The 26,311-nt window shown below is 45.2% G+C and overlaps 1 protein-coding gene across 2 annotated transcripts in view; it reads right to left on the minus strand.

The window, feature by feature from the left end:
• SPTLC2 (serine palmitoyltransferase long chain base subunit 2) overlaps positions 1–26,311 on the minus strand; it is a 117,899-nt gene that overhangs the window by 55,163 nt on the left and 36,425 nt on the right. For both annotated transcript variants that reach the window (XM_019552201.1, XM_019552200.1), the window contains exons 6-9: positions 15,082–15,175; positions 12,211–12,316; positions 11,083–11,302; positions 5,307–5,433 (exon numbers count right to left, since the gene is read on the minus strand). In XM_019552201.1, the coding sequence (XP_019407746.1) occupies positions 5,307–5,433; positions 11,083–11,302; positions 12,211–12,316; positions 15,082–15,175 (547 nt within the window). The remainder of the gene's footprint in view (positions 1–5,306; positions 5,434–11,082; positions 11,303–12,210; positions 12,317–15,081; positions 15,176–26,311) is intronic.

The raw sequence follows: 26,311 nt of genomic DNA on the forward strand, positions 1-26,311 counted from the left end.
AGCTGGCAGAGGGTAGATTTAGGCTAGATATCAGGAGGCGCTACTTCACTGTCAGGGTGGCTAGGATCTGGAACCAACTTCCAAGAGAAGTGGTGTTGGCTCCTACTCCGGTGGTCTCTAAGACAAGGCTAGATGTACACCTTGCTGGGGTTGTTTGACCCCAGTACTCTTTCCTGCCATGGCAGGGGGTTGGAATCAGTGATCTGCTCAAGTCCCTTCTGACCCTAGAAACTATGAATCTATGAAACTATGCCTCATGTTAACCGCCCAGGTTCATTTCAGTCTGAAGGATACCTCTGGCATCATATTCTCTGCTGGTGTTGTGGAACCTTGGTACTGGGCTACTGAAGTAAGAGTACACCTATCAGGGCTTAACAGCCAAATGGTCAAGGAAGAAAAACACTCTTAAATTATCCATGGCACTTCCTAGATTTTCCTGGAAGGTGCCATACCCAATTACCAAGCACACCAAACACTGCTGTGCTCCAAGATTTGACATTATCAGATCCCACATGAAAACAAAATTAATCTCATTGCTTTATTGATAACCATGAACAGAGCCCTTTATCCCACTTCAGGAGCATGCCACAGCCAGAGACAGTTTTTTATTACAGGAAAAGGCACCCATCCTATCACTTGTGTTACTCCAATCAGCTTCTTAGCTTTGCAAAATCTGTTTTTCCCACTCCCCAGCCAGGGAACATCAGGGATTTATTTCTAGTTTTTATCATCTTCCACTTTTAGTAAGAATGAGCAAGTTTTGTACTCAAATTACTGCCCAGGACAAGTAAAAGCTGGCAAGTTTTAACTGGCTAGAAGCGCAGTCCCCTCACACCATGGGACTGCTTCCTCTGCCTGCTGTCTCTAATGGTTGCATTCATTAGTTTTTAATTAGGACTCCAGGAAGCATTTGGCCATCTTGTGTACATAAGTTTTGAGCTGTAAAAAAAGCAAATTGTTGTTTTATGTTGTGCTTTATTTCCTTTATTTGACATCTCTAAACCACATGTGGACAGAGCCACCACGATAGCCAGAGATTCCTCTTTCTCTGTTGAGGACAGAAAGGAGGGGGGAAAGATGCAGAGACTGAACAACTGAGACATGCCTTCAATGCCAACCACTTGCAATTCCTTTGACAGGGTTCTGACTGGGAGCGTTAGAATCTCAAAACCAGTGCTTGGTCTTGTGGAAAGAAGCCATTTTTTTCTTCCCTCATTTTTTCTACATCATGCCAAGTCCAGTAAGAGGATTGTGGTTAGAGGCTCCATTCCCAGAGGACAGTGCATCCAGCATATCTGAAATCTTTCATTCTTGGCTACTGTTGCTTCTGCAGAAACCTTTAAAGCTCAGGAAAAAAAACTCATGCACTGCATCTGAAGATCTCAAAACTGGTTTCTTTAGCTAGTTATGCGTATGGAAAGTAACTCAATAAGTGGGACTGGTGGACTCTAGAGCAAGCGATTTGAGAAGCACTGTATGAAGTGCAGTAACAGAAGCAGCACCTCGCTAAGAATGGAAAACATGGCCCAGTCATCAGTATGGCAGTCAGAAGAGCCAGTTTTTGAAGCCTACCCATCTAGGGCAGTCTTTTTCACTGACGACACACAAATTTTGCCTCGATTACATTTTTAGAGTCACAAAGGCAACTATTAGGAAAGTAATACCCAGGACTGACATTAAATTTAAACAGCCAATGAAAAAAACCAAAAATCTCAATGCAACTCACGTTCTAATGCAATCTACATATTTATGTGCCATCACCCAATTAGGTCAAAAACCAGCTTATTAGCCTCCTCACTGTGTTCCATAAGTGACCATGCTGTTATGTATGGCACACGTATTACCCCTGCTGCCTGTTTATTGACACCGTTTGGTTTACGGCAGTTTAACTGAAGAGATGTCAGGAGACTATTTAGTAATAATATATGGTTACTCAGCTACATATACAGTTACACAGTGCAGTCCCCATCTCGTGTTGCAAGTCTGGTGATTCCAGGTACATCATGAATTCAGAAATACCCATTTAAAAAAAGTTGCTTCTGTTAGATATCAGATACCAATATTTGAAAATAAAGGTCGTAGGGGGAGGAGAAAGTACTGGTTGTGGGAGAGAAATCTAGTCCTATAGTTTGTTTCTCACTCCAGGGTCACCATTCTGATCTCATAATAAGTTTCCACAAAGAATCTGGATGTCAGAAGATGACAGCTTTTAAGATCATGCATGTGGAGCAGGTGCAGGCAAATGACTAAGTCAGAGGCTGTAATAATCACTCTTGGAATGCAAAGCTTTATCATACCTCAAATTACACAGCAGGGTAAGGTGGCACCTTGGAGTAACTCATGCAGAAAGCACAGGATTGGGCACCAATAAATCTAGTATCTAAGAGCAACTATCAGCTTCCTCTGGGCCTTGGCAGTCATGACATGCCTCAGTTTCCTGAACCTATAAAATTTGTCTTTGCTACTTCAGGACTGGGGAGGGGATGTTTGTTTTATAGCCAGGAACAGATGCTCATTTGTCTTAGAACAGAAAAAAAGTCTCAGGACAGGCATGTACAAACCCCTCCAAATCAGAGTTGAGCAAGTAGCTGAATGCACGCCACAGTTCTGGCATCGATTCAATGACGCAATCCTAGGACAGCCATTCAGATTTGCTTTGCAGTGTCCCAGGACAAATTTAGCACTGCTGATCCCATGAACTTTTTTAACATGGTCCCAGGACAATGGACGTGGATGCCTGAATGACTGTCCTGGGAGAAAGCAATTTCTCCTAAAACAAATGGGATGTTTGTTTGTAATCTTAGCATTAGCTTCTACTCCATTTCAGAAACAAACAGCAACAGCTCAACATACTCCTTCATTTAATTATACCTTTTCCCTGACAGTTACCATTCGCACTCACTCCTTATGGCTATGCCTTACATATTCTACTCTACCTATACCCTGAATGCCTTCTTAATCCCTGTGACTCAGCAACAGTCCCTAACAGGACAAGCATTTTACAAGGTCACAGTAAGGAGCAGTTTAATCCATGCAAAGAGGTTTTAAATGAACTTCTTCCACCAAACAAGACTACAAAGCAACAGCAGCTTGAAAACAATACAAAGACATAAATACTTAATTCCCAACCTTGGATCATGTTAGTGTTGACAACTGATGCACCCACTGAAAGCAAATTGGAGAAGATGCTTTCAAAAGAGAGAATATCCCACACAAAACTCATTTTTATATCACTTCTGCCATGACTGTCCCCCCCCCCCCATTTCCTACAGACTGACATGGAGTCAATGGATGCAGCCCTAGAACTTTTATTAGTAGATGTTTAGAACTGTGAATCCAAGAAAGATGACAAAGCCGGTAGGGAAACACATATTGCCTGAGTGAGGGACTAACATTAGAGGGATGGGGGTGAGGAGGGGAACACAACTAGGTTACAAGAGATACACTGCTTCCTGGCCTGCTCTGCCATTAACCCTAATCGCTCAGTAGATCCCCTGATGACTTATCATGGAAGTGTGAAAACCACTGCACGGGAGCCCACACACACCGGATTTCAGCTGTCAAGTCCAGCACATCTGAGGAACACCAAAAAAAAAACACCCCCAAAAGGAAAGCTTGCAACACCAAGCTTTGATGACTGCTGTAGGATAACAGAGACCGAGAACACCTCTTTGACTAAACAGAAAAGCTACTAGAAATTCCAGCATTTCTAAATGACACTTAAGAAAACTATGGAAACATTAGCCTTGCCCCATTTATTTGCAGCTTGCAATCAGTTACACTTTCTTCACTCATCACTTCACTATGCACAGCACATAATATTGGCAGTGGCCCAACAAAAGCAATGCCTGAGGAAATCAATTAGACGAGTTGCTGACAAAGGTTGAATCAAAAGCAACTCAGACCTAGCCATCACTAGGGCAGGCTGAAAGACCCATCTCTGCCATAGCTTTACTTCCCATAGTAACAACCTATGGACATCTACTTTAGAAGGCTGGGGAAGGATTCTAGGCACAATGCTCAGGTCACCCATCTGGAAAACCAGACAAAGCCCTCAAACTAGGGTGGCCATAGATAGAATTGCCTGGCAAGTTTGGTCTTAACAATTACCAATTCCTCCTCAAAAGAACGTATACTAGGAACAATCATCAGCACTGTCTTAACTTTAAAATAATGCAAAGAAGTTGGATCAATCCTGTTTTAACACAGAAACAGTTATGAGTTCACTACATGCTTTTCTATCACTCAAAAATGATTACTTTCACTTGATGTTCCAGATCAGGCAAATTCTTCAATACCTACCACCACCTTGTGGCTGAAGCTGAAAATACCAGGAGTCAGATAGATTTGTATTTTTATTAGAACTCAAAAGGTGGTGTCTGGATTACTAATCATCATACCCATTCTGAATAAACTCTCTTGACACCCCTTGTTGGTACACAATGAAGAGGGCTGCATAAAAACCATCCACATAAAGCCTCTAGATCTAAACAATAATCTCCATCTGCAACGGAGAATATTCTACTACAGCAGCTGCTACATATTTCCAATCAATGGGCCAACTCAGAATCAGCATTTTTGAGTGACCTGCTTAAAAATGCCTAGGTGTAGAAGTAGAGCGCTTCGAGGGAGGAGACAAGTCTCCCAGAACATTCATATATGCTGTCAAGCTTCCCTTCAAATTGCTCTCTTTGTAAAGGAGAGGAAAAAGCTGACAGGATGGAAGAATGGCTGAACGCTCTCTGTTGACATGTCGGCAGGCAGCTTTCAAGGAAAACGTACTTCAGTTCTGAAACTGAGAAATGGTTTTAAAACTGTTCTTCCCTATTTCTTTCCAAAGTGAGTCTCCAAGAACCACACTTTATGGTATCTACAGTTAAAGCAGGACTGCTTACTCTTACAGCCCTGTGTCTTGGAAACCTCCTGAAAACAGCACTTACAGTGTAACGTACATGTGTAACATGAGTAGTAAGGAAGAGATTACAAAACAAAAACAAATACAGAAAAAAAATTCAATATAAAATGTCAGTTTTGTATGCAAGGTTAACATGACCTTACATAGCTGGGACTATCCTACAAGATAACTAGGCTGAGCAATACTGGAAAGCAGCAATACTATAAAATGTCAAGTAAATAATTAGCTTGCTCTGAGTCAGGGATGTAGTTTACCAGAGTAACACTAAATCATCCAGTAGTAAGCTTTCATAATTACTGTGTGCCATGGCTATAAAGGGTTACATTTTCTGCACATACAGAATGCTCTTCAACCCCAGGTTGCAAGTATTTCTCCAACAAGAAAGACTCACCAAAAGTTGTGCCATCTTCACCCATAATACACTTCATGGAGGTGATGATTTGCTCCACAACAGGTGGCGACAATGATGTAGCATACACTGCGCTATGAGAATATGTGCGGAGATAATCAATCAGCTCCTGACAAAATATAAGAGACAGTCATATCATCATCCTAGAATCAGAGCTTTAAAGAAGCAGGCTTCAGTGACAACCACTCTCATAAAGTGATTGCAAAATGTCTCTCATACAGATGCACACCATTCAAAAGCTAAATAGAATGGATTGGGCTGTTCAAACAAGTACTTAAGACATTCAGTTACTACCATCAAATACAATTAAACTATTGACAACAGGTAAGCCATTCCTGTGTGTTCTACTCTGTTGCTGGGCGAGGTGAGTATTTATTCAAGTCAAACCTTTAATTCAAACTGACTTACTCAGCTGTGAGTCACAGCACTAGACTGAAACAAAATGCCTTGTGTACAGCTGAAATAATTTCAGACATGTTGTTTCAAGAAATTATTGCAATGTTGGAGAGGTACAAAAGAAGCAAGGCCTGTAAGTGCCTCTACTGACTTTGCCGGGGGACAGGGAAATTCCAAGCAGAGCACATCTGGGGATGGACACACAGGAAAGCTCTCATGTGGAGGACACTAAGATAACTGGTTTTGAAAATGCTAGCAGAACGGTTCTCCCACAGCATCTCAGGAAATGGAGGGTGTCAGCTGGAGGCCTCAGCTGCCTGTACACCAATGCCACAAGCATGGGGAACAAGCAGGAGCTAGCCAGCATTCCTGCTCTCTAATGGGCAATATGACCAGGTATGGATCACAGAGACCTAGTGGGACTCCTCACATGACTGGAGCGTAGTCGTAGAGGGCTAACGCCCTGCTCAGAAGGGAACATGCAGGAAAAAAAGGCAGAGGGGGAGCTCTCTATGTGAGAGAGCAGTACACTTCCCTGGAGGCTGACATTGGCCACAAAGAGAAGCAGCTTGACACCCTCTGGGTCAAGGTTGGGGGGAGGGTGCAAGGGGAAAGAGAGGAGACCTAACTGTGGGCATTTATTACAGGCCACCAAACCAAGGGGAGAAGCTTGACCTGGAGTTCTCTCAAGAACCGGCAGAAGCCGTGCGTACAAGGGACTTGGTTATCGCAAGCAACTTCAATTACTTGGACAGAGATTGGGAAGAACTCGGCTAGGTCAGATTGGCCATGCATCTTCTTAACTATAAAAAAAATAATCAAATCAAGGAGCTTTTTCTGAGCCAAGCAGTGCAAGGGCCAACCAGAGGTACCGCTCTCCCAGACTTGGTCTTGGAGAAAGGAGATGAGCTTGTGTGTGGCTGGAACATTGAGGGTAGCCTGGGAGACAGGTTTATTGTCCACTGCAAGGCTGACAAGTCAATTAGCAGGACTAAAATCCTGAACTTCAAAAACGCTGACTTTAATAGGCTCAGGGCATTAGTAGGGAAGGAAATGTGGGACCAGGGACGGAAGGCGAAGGGGGTGCACAAAGAACAGTTATTCCTCAAGGAAACGATCCTCAAAGCACAGAAGAAAACTATTCCCATGAAGAAGAAAGGTAGCAGGAGGGCTGCCAAGCCCTCCTGGCTCAATAGGGACATTGCAGTCCTCTTGAAAAAGAAAAAAAGAGACATACACACAGTGGAAGCTACGGACAGTCCTCAAGGAGGACTATACAACAGTGGTCTGCACTTGTAGGGAAATGATTAGGAAAGCTAAGGCAGTGACTGAGTTTAAGTTAGCCAAAGGAGTCAAGGACAATAGAAAGTCCTTCTTTAGGTATGTAGGGAGCAGAAGGAAAACAAACAGAAGTGTGGAGCCCCTGCTTAGCACCTCAGGACAGCAGGTAATGGACACTCAGGAAAAAAAATGAACTCCTGAATGCCCACTTTGCTTCAGTATTTCACCAGACCAAGAGGAAGCACAAGCAAGATAAGGATCACAGGGGGTATGGTGGGAATGACAGCCTTCCCACTGCAGATGCTGAGCTGGTGCAAAACCAACTAGAAGAGCTAGACATTTAAGGTAGCAGGACCAGATGGACTTCACCTAAGAGTGCTGATGGAGCCGGCTGAGATCACTGCAGAACCCCTGGCAAAACTCTTTTAGAAATCATGGCACACAGGGGAGATCCCTAATGACTGGAAGAGGGCCAACAATGTGCCCATCTTCAAGGAGGGAAATGGGAGGACCCAGGCAACTACAGGCCAATCACCTTAACCTCCATACCAAGGAAAATCCTAGAAAATCTATTTAAAAGAATTTATATGCAATAAGCTCGTTGAGGGTAAGATTCTGAACGACAGCCAGCATGGCTTTGTCGAGGGTAAGTCTTGTCTTACCAATTTCATCTCCTCCTCCTATGAACAGGTCACTCACCACCTGGACACAGGAAAGAAGGTCAACATTATATACCTAGACTTCCAAAAGGCTTTTGATCTAGTATCCCTGCTGCCTCTGCAGCTCAGGGCTCAGCTCTTAGCACACAGCTGGGCCCTGCTCCCAATCAGGCAACTCTACTTAATTGGCACTGGAGACAGCTGCTAGTAACAGAGTGCCCCATGCTCTGTTACAATCCCCTGCTCCTGTTTCAGTGCAGCATAAATAATGGCCGCAGGTATAAATTTAAAGATTCTACAAGTCCCTTTCTACCTCCCTCTTGTGAACTTGCCACTTCAGTGCACCTACTACTTTAGCTAGGAAATGAATGAGGTCACATGGGAGGTGAGTGCATCAGATCTAAAATGAAGTTACTCATCATTAAAACGTTCTTCTAAACCAGGGGTGTCCAACCTTTTTGAATGTGGGGCCAGATCACAAACTTTTTATCACCAGTGGGCTGGCGAGCCATATTCAAAGACCTCACAGGAAGTGATATCACATCAGGAAGTGATATCATGTGACCTTTGACACCAATGAAGCTGCAGGAAGTGACAAGGAAATGGGTCTGGAAATGTGGTTTAAAATCCAAAATAAAAACTATATAAAAGCAAGAATAACTAAAATAAACACTTTCACTTTTACTCACTTCTCAATGAATGAAAGAAGCATAATGCAAGTCGACAAATCAAACGTGGAAAATATATCAGCCAGAGTGGAAACTAATCAAAGCAACAAAATATGGGCATTTTTGAGAATAATCTTCAAGAAGATTTACTTTTATTGAATTAATAACTAGTTATGACTAAAGGTTACATAATAAAACCCTAGTTTTAAATGTTGACCATAATTTAAATAGCAACATCAGAAGGGTTTGTCAGCATCATCCAGTCTTAAAATAAAATTCCCCTTTTCTACACAGAGATTGATGGCAACATGAACCCTGACCGCTAGGGAAGCCCATCCAAAGATGTACTTCCTTCACACCTCCCTACTCATTTCTACAGGTTTTCCCAACACACCCTCTTCACCCCTCCCCCCCACACGCTCCCTATACCCTTCCCTACATTCATCCCTATACCCACTCCCAGCCCCCCCCACATCACTATGAATCCCCCCACACATGCACTCCTTGTTGACCTTTTCACCCCAATGCTGCCCCTGCACCCACACCCAACACAAATACAGGCAGCACTCGCCCACCAAAGTGTCAAGGGACCTGCATGCAACCTCTCACCCTCCTAAGATTCCAGTGATTCAATTGCTGGTAGCCTGCTTTTGAGCAAAGCGCATCTAGTGTAGGCCTCACGGTGTACCAGACCAGCAGCTCCGACTTTTAATAAGGGCTGGGCCATTAGGATCCCCAGTTGTGGCTGGACATAGAATGCCTCTGGGTCAGGCTCCTCCTGCCTCCCGCCCAGCCTGGCTCCAGCAACCATGCGCCCTGCAGCCCCGGCCTGGCCCTGAGATGCCCCCAGCTCCGCGCAGGAACTTACCTGTGCCTCTTGTCCACCATGCATGTGGGCAGGGTGTGGGCCATGCTGCAGCTCCCCCAGCCACGTGCTGGGGGCAAGGGGCAGAGCCAGAGAAGTAGTTCAGGCGCTGTCCCCAGATTGTTCAATCAGGCGCAGCTGGGGCAACTCCGCGCCACGCAGCCCTTGGGGCAGTGGCGGCAGGACCTGGCTCACGTGATGAGCCTGGCCCGGCACAGGTAAGATGCTCCCCTCCCCTCGCTGCCAGCTGGGGCCTGCAGGCCGGCCCTGCCCGCCTTGCCACTCCTGTGGAGCAGGTGCCTCAGGTCACATAAAATGGCTTGGCAGACCGTATGGCGGCCCATGAGCTGTATGTTGGACAAACCTGTTATAAACAGTTTCTCCTAAAGATCACTACAGTAAACATGCCTGCAGAAGCAGGCACATATTCTACCCTCCACAACCATAAAATAAAAATGGGACTACACAGATGAAACCAACAGAAGAATTTCCTCCCAGCATGTGAGAAGCTGGCAAAGTTTATTTTCTATGCCCTTTGGTGAGGGCTAAGAACAAAAGAAACGTATTTGTTGAAAGTGCACTCCTACCTAGTAGAAGTGGAACTTGAGTGGTCTGAGAGAGGTCATCCAGAGTATGTTGGTTAAAAAGCTGACAGGCTAGAAAGAATTGCACAGAAAGAGGGAATAAGGAGCTAGCCATCCTGGCAACAAGCCAGAGAGTGCAACAGGGCCACGTGTGGATGAACTGGTTGCAGATGGCATACAACTAAAGTTGTGATTTAACAGTGACCAAGTAGTAGAATTCCAGTCCAGGAGACAAATGCCTGACATCTGGAAGAATGCACTCAATAAAATCCAAAGAAGAGAAGTGTTGTACCTGTTCATGCCCTACAGGTTTCTTGGGACTCTACAGCAAGATTTCCCCCATAGAAAATAATGTCCTTGGAAGGTCCAATGAGCAAATGGAGGAAAGGCCTTGGCAAAAAGAAAAATCCTGATAGAACAGGATGAGAGAAAAGCAGTTGACATCATATACCTCAACTTCCAGAAAGCCTTTGACCTGGTATCCCATGAGGTACTGATCAGAAAACTGGAAGATATCAGGCTCAACTGCAGGACCATCAAATGGGTGCGAAACTGGTTGTGGGGCAGGATGCACAGAGTCCAAATGAATGGATCGATGTAGTCCTGGTGAGATGTGGGCAGCGGCGTACTCCAGGAGTCAGTACTTGGCGCAGTGCTGTTCAATATCTTTATCAACAACCTGGATGAGGGGGTGAAGAGCCCACTGGCCAAGTTTGCAGGCAACACCAAGATGGGGTTGTACGGACACACCAGCAGATAGGCTGCAGCCCAGGGCTGGTGGAATCATCTACCCTAGAGGTTTTCAAGAGAAAACTAGACAGTCACCTGGCTGGGGTCACCTGACCTCAGATGTCTTTCTCGCTCATGCAGGGGGCTGAACTCAGTGATCCTTTGGGGTCCCTTCCAGTCCTATGATTCTATGAATAGATACAACAGAATACTTTCTAGGCCTCTTCAGAGTTTAATTAGAACTAGAATCCTCTGGTGGAAGAAGATGGAAATCCATAAGATTCAAGGAAATATTTGAGAAATTAAATTAGGGGCACATCTCCTGGACTTAGCACTTCCACCTCCCACCAACTTTCATCTCACCGAAAGGTGCATAAATTGGGAACCAAGTACTAACCAGAAGAACTCAAAAACAGGTCAACTGTGAATGTTTTTATCAAGGTCTCCTGTTACAGAGCTTGGCAAGATTTCAGCTAAAAGCTACCTAAACAAGTTCCCACTTCCCATAGCAGTCAGGTCATCCACATTCACGAACACAAAGGAACAACTCAGTTCCTACCACAGTCTCATACTTACCTTCTTGCCTCCAATGTAACCTCCAGCACCTCCAAAGCTCTTGGTGAATGTTCCCATCATAATATCCACATCTCCAGGATTAAGTCCAAAGTATTCCACCACACCTCGTCCAGTGGGACCCAGAGCACCTATACTGTGAGCCTCGTCCAGATACAAATATGACTTGTACTTCTTCTTAAGAGCAATAACTTCAGGCAGGCGGACTATGGATCCTTCCATACTGTTGAAAAAGCAGAGAGCAAGTCAAGTTCAATTCAGCTGTAAATGGATTTAGTAGCTGGGGGCCCTTTTGAAAATTGTAAAATGGCTTAATTTTTTTTCTCCTCTCTTCCTTTGAACAGCTATCAGAATATCATTTAAACTCTCCCAGAAGACCACAATGTCTCTATGAAATATTTTCTGGCTGAAAGACTGGATTTGCATTTGCACTCAGTATTTATATCTCCTTGACAGTGGGTCACCAATGGACAAGGCAATTAATTCAAGCAGACTCAAAAGGAGTAGGGATGGCAGAATATCACAATGCAAGGGAAAATATACAGCAATGTTTACACACAGAGAATACATTGCTCCTTCACACCACCCTCGTAAACAAGGGTCTTATGTTGTTATTTGCCAAGTTGACATTTTTGGTTCCCCTCATAAGTGCTGACCAGGCATGGTCAGGGTCTTCACCAAGAGAACAAAACCACTTAATTCTTGTACTGGAAGGCATCATAAGCCAAGGGCCAAGACAACTCATCCAGGAACTCCCAACTCCCGTAGGCAAACTTTGTGTGTTGCCATCTAATCCCATTAGCCCGCTAACAGAGAATCTCCAGAAAGGAATGGAGAGGGTTCAAAACACCCTTGAAGACCTCTGCTCCAAGACTGGGCATGTCATATATAAATTCAATTAGATTAATTACCATTTGTGCAGTGCACTAGAGATGAGAAGTGCTCTAGCAGGGCACTTGAACAGTTAACAGGTGAGAAGTGATAAAATGTAGTATAAGTCTAAAACAAAAGGTTTCCTTCAATGGAAACAGTTGGGAATTGTTCATATCAGCCACCAACTGCTGGATGTTTTAGCAATGAAACCCAAACCCTGACAGCTAAAGTGTAAGCAATACAGGGAAGAGCCTGCACCTGTATATTCCTTCCACAAGTATAAGGATTTTTTTCCAAGGTCTGCGTGTGCGAGGTTGTCCATGCACAATGGCATCTTTGAGCAGCTTCTCCAGGCTTTGCATATCTGCACAAAAACAGCAGCACAGTTACACTTGACCAAGCAGCACTTTACTATACACTCATTGTAGCTGGAGCTTTGTTATGACTGGACCTAATAGAACCCAAAATAAGGACACAATTACCCTCCATTTTGAAGAGTAGCCTAGAGATGCTACAGATCAGGGCTGTTCAACTGGCAGCCCACAGGCTGCTGTCTGGCTCTCATCCCTACAATGCTCCTGTTGCTAAGGTAGTAGTGGTCTCTGGGGCAGTGCAGAATGGCAGTAGAGGTTCCAGGGGCCCCTGCAGGACACAGCCCTCAATAGGAAATGAACAGGGCATCAGTGGTGGCTTGTGCCACTGGGCAGCTGATGTCCAAGCTGACACTGGTACAGCAGCAGCAGTAGTATGAACTGCCTTCAGTGTGCAAATATCCTGGGAAGATGAGACTTTTTTCCCTCTTAACCATCCTGGGTGCTGAATGAGCTTAATATGACTCCATCAGGAACAGACAGGTAACTTGAAAGTAAAAGGGGAGAGAAACAGGTTCGGAGCTGGAGAGGGAGGGAAGAAGAGTCTTTAATGATGGCAAAGAAATACAAATTAATTCAATGGTAATGGGAGAAAAGCAAGACTGAGAAAAGAAATAAATGGTCAACTGAGAGGCTGGGTTGAAAACTTTATGCCAGAAATCAAGCAGAGTTGAATGGAGATGGAGAGAATAGATTTAGTGGAAGAAGTCTGGGTAGTTATAGGCCTGTAGAAATACTGAAGCAAAGATGAGAAGGAAGCATAAGAATCAAAAATAGGGTTAGGGTAGAGGGTCACAATACAGCAGGGAGCCAGCCAACATGGAAATGGAGAGCTCCAAGCAACAGCGTAAGATGTCAGTAGTCCAGAATGAGTAATGGTGCAAGTGACAGGATAGGAGGCAAAGGGAGGGGGTAATGTTGAGCAAGGTCAGACTATGCAGTGTGCTTTCTTTCTACACAGATAACAGATGGAGTTGAGAGAACAGCTAAAGTAAATAGATATTGTACAAGTCAATCCAAAATAGAAACTGAAGAGGTGGAAGCACATTGGAGCTGGGGTCATCAGTTTGAAAGTTGAAGTGACAGTGTGTGCCACGAATGAAAACAGGAAGTAGTGGGGGAGGGGGGACAGTAGGAAAGAGACAAGCAAATGATCATGAAAAGTAGAGGTAGGAGAGTGATTCTGGAAAGTAACAGTGGGAAAGACTAAAGGAAAAAAACAAACACACAATGAACCAAAAAAAAAGAATGAACCAAAAAAAAAGGTGAGAGGAGATGTTCAGTGCACTAGTAATGGAAAGATCAGTTTAAAGCAAGGAACCTGGAGACAAGGATTCCAAAGGTCTACAGCAGTGAAAGAAGGGAGCTGGGAAGAGCAGAAGGGCAAAAGGCTAGAGGCAAGTCTGGCAGAATTAGGCCACAAACCAACAGCAAGGGCAGGCACAGAATGAGGTGGAGAAAGGTTTGACAAAGTGTTTGAAGATGGAAATGAAGAGGGAGTAGTAGGAAGCAGGAGTCAAAATATGGATGTTTGTAGAAGCAAAGGGTAAAAGGAGGTGGGCAAAGTAGAAGGCAGAAGGACTGCAGGGGAGACTAAAGGAAAATGAGGACAGACAATTGTATGAAGTGGCAAGAATGGCAGGAGACAGGTTCAGATACAGAACTGGTGAGGGTTGTGCTCTTGGTTTTTGAAAGCCCAGCTTGTTGCACACACAACACATCCCCACCCCCCAGCCTCACATTCCCCCACAGCTCCTATGCACTACTTTTTCATGCCCCCTTTTTAGGGACTCTTTACAATTCCTTCTACTATCTCCCCCTTTGTCAGGGGCTCTATCAGCACCTCTATACCCACTTCACATATGTCTTCCAACATATGTACCGTGCACCCCCATTCCTCTTTACTAGGGTCTTCCATTCCCATCACCAGTGGCTCCAAGGCATATCCTCTTCCATCAACAATTGCTGGTTTTGGAGAAGGGAGTCACAGGGCAGTGGCATAACAAATAGAGTTGGCACCCAGGGCAAATCCTGCAGGAGTGGAGGGGAAAGTGGTTCCAAGAACAGGGGCAGGATCAGAACAGGACAGGACAGCAAGTCTTACCCATGCTGTGCTGTTGCTGCTCTTAAAGCAGTAGCAACAGCCAGGAACTGTTTTGTAGTTACTGGCATGATGGGACTGCTGAGGTGCAGGCACCGTAGGGGTTGGGGGGCCAATTCTGGTGCCTGGGGCAGATGCTCCTTTTACCCATCCCTACTTACACTACTGTCACAGAGTGTCAACAAGTTAAAATTATTGTTCATGGAATGTGAATCAAGAAAAGCAACTAACAGTGTCAATCCAGGTCTTGCTACCTCATTATTTCCTCAGTGCTAGCAGCTCCCAGAGCCTTTAATTAATTACTGACAATGGGTTTCCCAGCGGAAATTCAGATTCATGCAACCAGAGGCCAGATTCTGTTCCCTCATTAGGTATCCAATTCTATTCTACCCTGTATTAGTCCTTGAAACAGAGGCATAAGCACATCTACTTTGAGTCACCATCTTAAGGGTAACATGCCTATGTTACAAATCTCACAAGGACCCACCCAAGTGTTTTTTCAAGGACTTCAGCAGTGTGGAACAGAATTGCACCCAGGTACCTAAATCTACTTAGATTCCCAGTAGGTGGACTACAACCTGGCTTTAAGTGCCCAGTAAAGACAGAGTCTGACTTGTCAGGGATGTAATAGGGTGGAGTCCTCATCACGTCACTCACTGTTGTGTTTGAAGATTCTAATAGTTGCTCCCGATAATCTTGCTCCAAGTACTAGTGATGCATGATTCAGTTCATCACTCAATATCAGGCAGCCCTGAATAAGGAGAGAAAAAAAGGCAAACAACTGAACAGACTGAGTTTAATAGTTGACTGTCTAGTATTTTCAAGTTTTAAATCACTTCACTGTCAAGTTCAATGGTAGTGACTGCCTGAATGGCAGCAGAGGTAATAAATACTGATAACTGAAAAAACCCCCCAAAAAAATCAACAACTTAGTCATATCTTAACACTTTAGGTAGCAAGTCAACTAAGGATCAACAAATGTTTTACAAACAAGCAATACTAGCTGTATTCTACAGGCAAACAGAGGAAGGAGCCACTTGCTGAAGGTCTCTGAATAAAAATCAATGGCAATGTCACAAAATTAAATCCAAACCAACCAAATCCCTAACCTGTGTCCTAGTAACAGAACCATGCTTCTCCCTACCATAGAAAAGTAGTAAGTGAGGTACCTTATAGATCACACTTTGAGCACCAAGTTGAACTAACTTTTTTAATGATCTAGAGTACACTGTAGGCTGAAGTCTCATGCAACAATAGCAAGTAAAGGAAAAAAGACTGAAGTTGTAGAACATGGTATTTCTTCAAGATTAGAAAGCAAACAACTTCAGTTTAGTTTAAGCAATTTGGGGAAAATAATTTCTTGCATTAAAGTGGGACAGAGCTGCTTAGACAGCAGCACTTAAGGCCAGGTTAACATTATGTGAACTGCACACTAGTTTGAAGATCAGATTATTAACAGGTTTATGCAGAAAGAAGGGGGTCTGTAAGTTTGAACAACTTTTAGATGATTTTCAAATACTGTCATCTATTTCTATAACATTGCACCAAATCAAATAGCTTTAAAGCTTAAAATTAAGGACAAAGACAGATGAACACAGCCCACACCATAAGTTATATTTGTTCCGTTTACCAGTATGAGTTACATAAATGAAGGACAGCTATCCCAAGCTAACTGCATACATTACATAATTTTTATTATGCCTTGCCACTAGATAAAACCTATTAAACAGCCTGAAGAGATTTCCATATGAAGAAACTGGAAAAAAAAAATAGGATTTCAGTTTAGACAGCAAACCTTCCAGAAGAACACAAAATAAGAGATCCAGAAGAGGTTAAATTAGCATGCCTTAAATCTTTTCTTATCAAAGGGGGATATTCGATTAAATGAAGGCAATGAATTTATAAGTGATAAAAAGAAAGTGAAGAAATAACTACTGCCCATATTCAAAGGTAGGACAACTCAAAGAAACTACAGCCCAATCTGATAAAGTAATTCCTTGTGTTCACATGCAACTGCATAGAAATGCTTCTGTACTGCGATAAGTGCGGTGAGACCACTTGTTTATTTTTATTCAAAGCATAAATTTCTCTCCTTGTCCAGGGACCAGCACTAATTCATTGGAAACTATTCTGCCTGTACTTATCACTAGTAACAGAACTGTGTGTGTATTTCAATGACCTGTCATCAAGATCATAAATTGAGAACAAGAATACAACAGGGCATGCATAAACAGCAAGTGAAAGAGAAAGCCATTCCATAATGGGCGGTGCTACACATCATATACAGGTAATCTACACAAACCTAAACACCCAGCAGTGTAAGGTGGTGAATCCTGAGTCAGTCTAAAAATAATCTAATTCACCTTTTGCCCAGAGTGAGATAAGACTATTCAAATGGTGGCAAGTTAAACCCAGCACACTGTCCTCATCAAGCAGTCCCAAACTTAGCCATACTCCACAAGAAAAGCATTAGCATCTCTATTAGGCAATGAGACTAAGGTTTGCTAATAAGCTGGTATTAACACAAAAGCAGGGAACGGGAAGTTTCAAAGACTGCCCAACTCTGCTTGAGACTTTCTGGATAATCTGCAGTTTTAAATCACCAGCCTGGTTGGACAGTAACTTACCTATAAGCTAATGATTGTTAACAGTGGGGGTCCACACCCAGTGCAAACTTGTAATGAAGAGAGGATAGCTACTGGTGTAAAATGGACACAACTACTTTGTATCATGCTTTGACAGTGCTGAAAGGAACTGTCCTATCTACCGACTACACTGGTTCATTCAGACCAGCTGCTGACAGCCCACAGTTAGCAACAGATGAATTTCTCACCTTCAAGCTCCTCTTGCTAGCAAGGTCAATTTTACTACATGTCAAACTCACTTGGCCCTGCAGGCCATATCTTCTGGCCTGTAGGGCCAGCAATCTGTCAGCAGCAGCATTAAAATCGCTGCTCCTGCTCCTCCCAGCACCAAAATTCCCAACCTCACAGGCCAGATGCTGCTGCTCACTACTAAGGGCTTGGCCTGTTGAGGTCCCCAATGGAGTTGGACATTTGGCAGCAGAGTCAACTGCCACAGCTCTACTGTTCCAATTAAACGCTGCTGTCTCCTCATCCCACTACCAGATTTCTGGCCTCAGGAGCAGCTCTGTAGGGCAGAAGAGGCAGCTCTGAAGACCGAATCTTTGACACCTTGGCTCACAGGATAAGATTTGGTCTTTTACTGTACTCAGGTCACATCACAGATGGAGGTGGTTAGAGCTGTGTTAGTCTGAAAAGGCAGAAGGCAGGTCAGGATGGCAGTTTAGAGACTAACTTGTTTAGACGCATGAACTTTCAGACAACAACTTACTTCACTGTATATTCCTACAATCTGATGGTTTACATCGTCTACAAAAGCTAATGCTTCTCTGAATGAGTTAGTCTCTGTGGTGCTACCCAGCTCACCACAAATGGAGGATCAAGATATAACAAAAGCAAGAATCTGAGCCATCTGAAGAACAGGAAGAGGAAATAAACACTCAGGCCACTTGTGACTAACACAGTTCCAGTTATTTGTATTTAAAGCTAATAAAGTGCAATCTAAGTACTTCACTGTGGTGTAAACAATGGAAGGCAGAGTCTTGGTAGTGATGTTTTAATGAATTACTCTTCTAGGCATTTGATGCTACAGTAAGTGCTGCTAAAAAGTAATGAACAAGGATTCTTTGGGTGATCTTTTTTTATTGGACCAACTGCATAGCTGGGATAGTTAGATGAGCTTTTCTGTGTAACCAAAGAAACCCCAACTTCTCAATTCCTGGACCATCAGAGCCACAACATCACTTTGGCTTGCTATACATGTGCACAGAACCAGCTCCAATGCGCTGCAAACCCAGTGTGTCCAAGCAGACTCAATTAATCAAGTCTGCCAGAGCACTGAAATTGGCAAGCTCCGGCGGCCTTCCAGGTCACATGTATTAGTGTTGCAGTGCATCTCCACACTGAAGAAAATGGCAGCAGGGTGCTTCGAATAAAAAGCATTTGATGAGCTTTAGTTCAAAGTGCCTCGCTGCCATTTTTTCAGCACAGGGACATACAGCAACACTGATACAAGTGACGCATGGGAGCTCTTAAGTAGCACAGCTTGCTAATTAAAGCACCCTGAGCCGCATCCCACAGCACATGTAAAAATGCCCTTTAACACTATAATTTTTGCCATACTCAAAGAGGCACAGGATACAATACAGAAAGTTTATTCAGTCTGTATGGTCCATGTTTCAAGGAACTTCCATTCTAGAATTGAAGCAGGACAAGCAAGGGGAGCATAAATATAAGGGTGCAGGAGTTCAGGGGACAAAGACTACATGCTGTCATAAGGACTCTTTCTGGAGGCATGCAAACACTGCCAAGTAGTGTGTACAAGGGGAACTAGGAAACACCAACCAGATGCCCCTCTGAGCAACAGCTGCCTCTCCCTTGCTGCTATTTGGCCAGCAGGATGCATGCGCTTTGTGAACTGACAAAGTCTCCATTATAGGTCTGTAACTGCAGGAGCACGACATGACAATGCAGAATTTGAGAGCTGTGTAAACTTAAGAAAGCTTAATCATGCAGTTCCCAATTCATTATAGACTGAACATAAACAAATTAATAACTTGACAGCCACGAGAACACCTTGAAGTGTTCAGAACTGCAGAACAAAATCAGCTTGAGAACTCTGCCAGAAAGAACATACCTTTTGCATTTTATAATTACTGAATGCTGTTAACTATTGTGAAGCTGAATTACAGACAGGTCACAATCTATGCGTTACTGCTACAGTAAAGAAAGAATTAAAACTTCACTGAAGACCTAAAAGCGTAAGACCAAAAGGAGCCTTCCCAAGTCATCAAATTCATTCCCCTGCATATGCAGGCAATCATTAACCCAAGGACTCTCCATAAACCACCCTTTCAAATCCTCAGGTTAGAAATATAGAATCAGAGAAAGTTAGGGTTGCAAGAGACTTCAGGAGGTGATCTAGTCTAACCCCAGCTCAAAGCAGGACCGGCCCCAACTAGATCATCCCACCCAAAGCTTTGTCTAGCTGGGTTTTGAAAGCCGCCAAGGATGGAGCTTGCACCACCTCTGGGTGACCTGTTCTGGTGTGTTTTACTACCCTCTGAGGAGGAAAAATTGTCCCCAGTATTTAAGCTAAATTTCCCTTGCTGCAACTTGAGACTATTGTTCCTTGTTCTGTCATCTGCCACCACTAAGAACAGTCTGGCTCTATCCTTTTTCAAACCCCCTTCAGGTAGCTGAAGGCTGCCATTAAAGTTCCTCCTCAGTCTTTTCTCTAAACTAAATAAGCCCAGTTCCCTCAATCTTTCCTTATAAGCAGGGATCCTGGTTTTCCATGACCAAAAAAAAAAAAAAAATCACAAATTCTCTGATAAAAAAAATTGCAAATTCTCTGATAAAAATCCCAAAATCTGTGGTTAAAATTAAATGCCCCCACATCCCTGCTGGTGTCCCTCACTCCACTCCCTCACAACCCCCCAGCCCTGCTTGTGCCCCTTGCCCCCCACCCACAGCTCCTGCTCCCCAGCCCTGCTGGCGGGGGCCTCCAGCTGCCAGAGCTACGGGGCCAAGGACCCAGGTCCGCGGGCCCCTGTCCCCAGTGGAAGGCAGCGGCTGCTACAAAAGGAGCAGGAGCTAGCTCCCCACCTGCTGCTGCCTGCTGCAGCCTCAGGCAAGGCCAGCTCCCGGTGGCAGCGTGCACTCCTGGGGACCTATACCCCCCCCCCAGATCTGTGTCAGGGGTGGGGGCAGGATGGCCGTGCACTACCCCCATGCATGCAGAGGAAGCGTGGCCAGGGCAGCACGGAACTTGCAGGAGCAGGCAGCTTTCGTGCATGGTCCCACTGTGGCCTGCCACGCCAGTTGCACATGCTGCACTCTGGAGAGTCTAGGAGATGGCAGCAGGGTGGGGAGCACAGCTTTTGTGACCCAGGGTTTGCAGCTGGCCAGGCACTCCAGCCGGGAGAGGGTTTGCAGCCTGCCTGCTGCCAACCAGAGTGCTTGGCTGGCTGGAAAACCCTGCCACTCCCAGTCAAATGCAAATTCCCCCTCCTGGCTAGGGAGTCCAAAGCTGGCTAGGGGCTGAGGAAGCGGGGAGGTTTGCAGCTGGCCAGGAGCAGCAGGGGTTTCCAGCCAGTTGAGCATGCCTGCAGAGAGCAGGGAGGCTACAAATCCCCTCCCAGCTGGAGTGCCTGGCTTGCTGCAAACCTCCCTCAGCCCCCTAGTCAGCTTCCCTCCCAGCCCTGCCCCACAACCCCCAAACCCCACTTCCCTCCAGCAAGAAGAGGGAGCCTGAAGCAACATCCAGTAAGTGTGCTGGGCCCTGCCCTTCCCCCTTCCTTCCCCTCCCAGCAGGGTTGAAGGTTTCCCCGCCCCTTTTGCAAACAGCTCCAGGAGGCTGGAACTCTGCCGCCTGCAGAGCTCTTTAAAAAAGGGCGAAATCTATGGGTTTCTCTTCTAAAAGGGAAAATCCATGGTTTTTTTCTGTTTTTCCATGGGAAACGGAAAGCCAGGATCCCTACTCATAAGTCATGTCCCCCAGCCCCCTCACCATTTTTGCTGCCTTCTGCTGGACTCTTTCCAATTTGTCCACATCCTTTCTGTAATGGGGGGCCCAAAACTGAACACACTTCTCCAGATGTGGCCTCACCAGTGCTGAATAGAGGGGAAGAATCACTTCCCTGGGCCTACTGGCAACGCATCTACCACTGCAGCCCAGTATGTGGCTAGCCTTCTTGGCAAGAAAGGCACACTGTTGGCTCATATTCAGCTTCTTGTCCACTGTAACCCCCAGGTCCTTTTCTGCAGAGCTGCTGCCCAGCCAGTCAGCCCCAGCCAGTACTTGTGAATGAGAATGTTCCATCCTAAGTGCAGGGCTTAACACTTGCCCTTGCTGAACCTCCTGAGATTTCTTTTGGCCTAATTCTCTAATTTGTCTAAGCCACTGAGTCCTAGGCATACCCTCTAGTGCATCTACTACTCCCCCCAGCTTGGTGTCATCTGCAAACTTGCTGAGGGTGCACTCTATGCCATCTTCCAGGTCACTGATGAAGACATTGAACAAAACCAGGTTCAGGACCAACCTCTGGGGAACTCCCTTGATACCAGCTGCCAACTAGACATCGAGCTATTGACTACTACTCTGAGCCCTATGCTCCAGCCAGTTTTCTATCCACCTTACAATCCATTCATCCAGCCAGCCCGTACTTCTTTAGCTTGCCTGTGAGAATGCTGTGGGAGACTATCAAAAGCCTTGCTAAAAATTCAAGGTACGCCACATCCACTAGTCTCCCCACATCCACAGAGCCAGTCCCCTCATCATAGAAGGCAATCAGATTGGTCAGGCATGACTTGCCCCTGGTGAATCCATGCTAACTGTTCCTAATCACCTTTTTCTCTTCCAAGTGCTTAGAAATGGATTCCCTGAGGATATGGCTCCATGATTTTTTCAAAGACTGAGGCAAGGTTGACTGGTCTGTAGTTCCCTGGATCCCCCTTCTCTTTCTTAAATATGGCACTATGTCTGCCCTTTTCCAGAACCTCTCCTGGTCGCCATGATTTTTCAGAGATGATGGCCAATAGCTCTGTAATCACAGCAGCCAACTCCCTCAGCGCTCTCAGGTGCTTCCCATCTGGCCCCATGTATGTCGCCAAAAGAAGTGGATTGGTTGTTTTGATGTACTGGCACAGATTATCTGCTCCACTGGGCAAAACAGATTGCCCCTTGTCTTGCCCTTGATGGTGCAAGATCAGGGGCAATGAGATCTCTCCACTTTCCCCACCCAGCCAGACCCATCTACAGCAATCACAGGCAAGCACTGTAACTTGAGTACCACAAGTATTTAAAAGCAACATCCAGCTGGGAAGAAGGTACTAACTTGATCAGCTAACAGGTAGTTTGTATGTATAAGAACAGGTATGCTACACTTAGCATTTGGATTCTCTCAAAGGATACAGAAATGCTGACTATATCTACTTCCTTCAGGGCTCCTTCCATGGGAGAAGGCGATAGTATATTAAAAAACCCCTACATGGATGGAACTACACAAATGGATGGCCTACAGATAAAGATCAAAAGCACACAATTAGTGTGTACAAGACCATAAATCTTCTGAACAGTGCAAGGAGTAAAAAGCAGCAAGTGCTGCTTCACGAGACTAACAAAGAAGTAGAAGAGGAGACAATAATCAAAACTTAGATGAGGCTTACAATGATGAGACATCATTTTAAAAACAGTTACCTAATCTTAACCAAACAGGACAAAATAAAGACTTATGTAAATATACCAGGGAAAATTTAGGAGAGAAACAGGCTTTTTGTTAAGGTAGCATGAGAACAGGGGCATCTCAATATAGCTAAAGAGTCTTTAAAGCCTTCAATTAAAAGTAGCATCTTTTGTCAACTCCAGCAGTTCTGGATTGTATATTATCCTTGCTGTGATACTAGTTTATATTTCTCCCAAATAGCCTCTTCCAACTCCTAAGCCTCTCTCTTTCCTCCTCAATGTTCTACTATTGCTAGCTTGTTACATCCTCATAAAATTAAAAGATTTGAGAATAAATGGAGTAGAAAACTCAACTGTTTATATAATCTATTACTGGGTCCGAGTTGAAATACTTTGAAAATTCTCTTCTTCACTGCACTATACAAACAATCCCACAGAAGTGAGAATTATTCCTGGCAATGGTTAACTAGTACAAAATGTAAAACAATTAAGTCTCTTGGATGAGAGGCATTACATAAATGCAAAGTAATTTATTCATTTTGTAAATTATTTAATACATTTCAATACTTTGACTTGATTACTTCAAGTGACATAATTTAAAACACTTTGAAGACAACTATGAAACCTAGGAGGAAGAACACTTTCAATTGTAAGCCTAGTCTAAGATGTGAATCGAGTCACACCAGAAGCTTAGCCAGGAAACAATGGAATATTCAAGTTTATCCTTTAATATAATAACTAGTCTTCATGGTGCTGAAAAGAGCTCAACAATAAAAACCAATGCCATGGTACCTTCCTTGTCTAAGGACAGCTGTTCTATCTTAATAAACAATGATCTGAAGTTGAAAAGAGTGAAACTGAGCAAAAACTTCCAGCTTCACTACTACCCACAATACCCTGAACTTAATCCATGTAACCTTTCACAACATCAGTTTCACTTTTGTGGCTTAGAACAGTGAACTGCATCAAAAGCAGGCAGAAACTGAAATCAGTCAAGGGGAAAACCACCCAAGATGACAGGATATTTGTAAAATGTATTTGTAAAATGTTAACATTAAAGCAAAGAAATTAGAGTGGTCCAAGGGGAGCACCTGGTCCATGGACGCATAGAAATAAGCTTGAAAGGGAACCAAAAGCCCCTCACACAGAAGGTATTCAAATCCAAACAGGAGATAGCAAGAGAACATGCTTCATTGCAAAAGGATGGATTAAATGAGGTCCATCTTAATTAGAAGGTAAGTGGGGTGGAGGAACCGGCGCAGCTGAGGAGGATCCAGAGGGGGAGCTCCCTGGATCCTTTCTGATTGAGCCGGCAGGGAGCCGCACTCCCGAGCTGCATGCTCTGTAAGGGTGTGCCGGTGGGCAAGCAGGAGGGCCAGAAGGAAGTCTTCGGCAAGGAAGAGGAGGTGGCCCACGGGGGGATGGCAACACCCTGCCCCCCTGCTTGTGGGGGATGCCCCGTAGGCCAGGGAGTAGGCGTCTCCCCACCTGTCCCACATGTGCCCTTCTTTGGGCCTTGGAGGGGCAGGTGAGTGAGCTCTAGGCAGAGGTTAGCAGGCTGAGGGGGATCAGGGAGGCAGAGGATAAAACTGACAGGTATTTCCATTCTCCACAGGGCCAAACAAAGTGGAGAAGCACCCCGGGTGGTGCCTTCCACAACGGAATGACAGAAGGTTCCCTCCAGAGCCAGGGTTGCTCGCAGCAGAGCAGTATCAGCTCTCCCAGTCCAGCTGGGGAACAGGTATGAGACCCTGGCAACATTGGAGGAGGAAGAAGGGGAGGAGGCAACCCTTGAAGAGGAGGCCACTCCATGCACAGCACAGACTGGAGGAGGCCAGAACACCCAGAGGAAGAAGAGACGCTGGGTGCTTGTCATAGGCGACTCCATCCTGAGGGGAACAGAGAAGCCCATCTGTTGACCTGATCCCATGACACGTGAGGTCTCCTGTCCGCCCGGAGCTCAGATACAGGATGTGACATAGATGATCCCAGACCTTATCTGGCCCACTGATTATTACCCCATGGTCCTAATCCATGTGGACACTAACGATGCGGCCGGGAACAGTCTGGATCACCTCATGAAGGACTACAAGGTTCTGGGAGCCAAGCTGAAGGAGACAGGGGCACAGATGGTCTTCTCCTCTGTCCTCCCAGTGAGCAGACATGGACAATGCCATGAAACCTGCATCAGGGAGGTCAACTTACAGTTTCGGAGCTGGTGTTACAATGAGCTTCGGCTTTTCAGACTTCTGAACAAGAGATGTGCTCGGGTGGGATGGGCTTCATCTCTCCCCCAAAGGTAAGCATGTGTTCTCTTTCAAGTTGGCTGATCTAAACTAGGTTCGTCGGGGGGGGGGGGGGGGAAGGGAGGACAAGGACGAAGGTATTTACACAGCACTGAACCATGAGATACTTACCTGGGCTGATCTTGTGGGTATCAAAGAACCTATTAGACAGCAGTATAGGGTGTTCCGGGGCAGCCACCAGGGGAATTAAGTGTATATATACAAATGCCAGGAGCATGAGAAACAAGCAAGAGGATCTAGAACTCTTGCTTGCGAGCAATAACTTTGACCTAGTGGGTCTAACTGAAAGCTAGGGGGATCTCTACTTATGACTGGGTGGTAGGAATAGAGGGCTATAGGTTGTACAGGAGAGACAGAGAAGGGAAAAAAGAGAGGGTGTTGCTCTCTCTGTCAAAGAACAGTACACATCTTCCCTAATCAAACTGGGATTACAGGACGGATAAGCAGAGACTTCGTGGGTTAGGATGCAAGGGGGTCAGGGGACAGGGACCTGGTGGTAAGGGTCTACTACACACCTCCGCACCAGGAGGATGACGTAGATGGGGAATTTTCCAGGCAGCTCTCAGAGGCTGTGCAGTCTAGAGGTATGGTAGTCATGGGAGACCTTAACTACCCAGACATATCTTGGGAGGAACAGTCAGCTAGATCTAACCACTCATGCAGGTTCTTAACCTGTATTCAGGACCTGCACCTGAGACAGAAGGTAAGGAGTCCCACCAGGGGTAACGCCTTGCTTGACTTGGTGTTGGCCACAGGGGCATGACCTGGTGGGGGAACTGCAGATTCAAGGCAACTTAGGGGACAGCGATCACCAAATGATAAAATTCAGAGAAGGGCAGGCACTATACCTAGCAGGACACAGGTGCTAAACTTTAAAATGGCTGACTTTAACAGGCTCAGGGGATTGGTTAGCAGGGTACTAGGAACAAAGAGCCTAGATGCTTTGGGGGGTCCAGGAGGGGTGGTCATTCCTCAAGGATACCATTTTTTGGGCTCAGTAAGACAATCCCATGGCAGAGGAAAGGGGGCAAAAGGGCCAGGAAGCTCCTATGGCTAACCAGGGTCATCCAGGATACCTTATGGGCAAAAAAGTAGCATACAGGAAGTGGAAGCAGAGAGTGGCTAGCAAGGAAGAGTACACTTCCTTGGCCTGCACCTGCAGGGCCTCACAGTCAGGAAGGCCAACACAGCTCTAGAACTCAGACTACCGGCCGTCCCTCTTAATCATGGCCCCAGTTCCGAAAACCAACAAAATAGAACCGGAGTCCTATTCCATTATTCCTAGCTGGAGTATTCCGGCGACCAGCCTGCTT

Source organism: Crocodylus porosus, unplaced genomic scaffold, assembly GCF_001723895.1.
Source record: "Crocodylus porosus isolate Cpor-Errol unplaced genomic scaffold, CroPor_comp1, whole genome shotgun sequence".
Classification (NCBI taxonomy): domain Eukaryota; kingdom Metazoa; phylum Chordata; order Crocodylia; family Crocodylidae; genus Crocodylus; species Crocodylus porosus.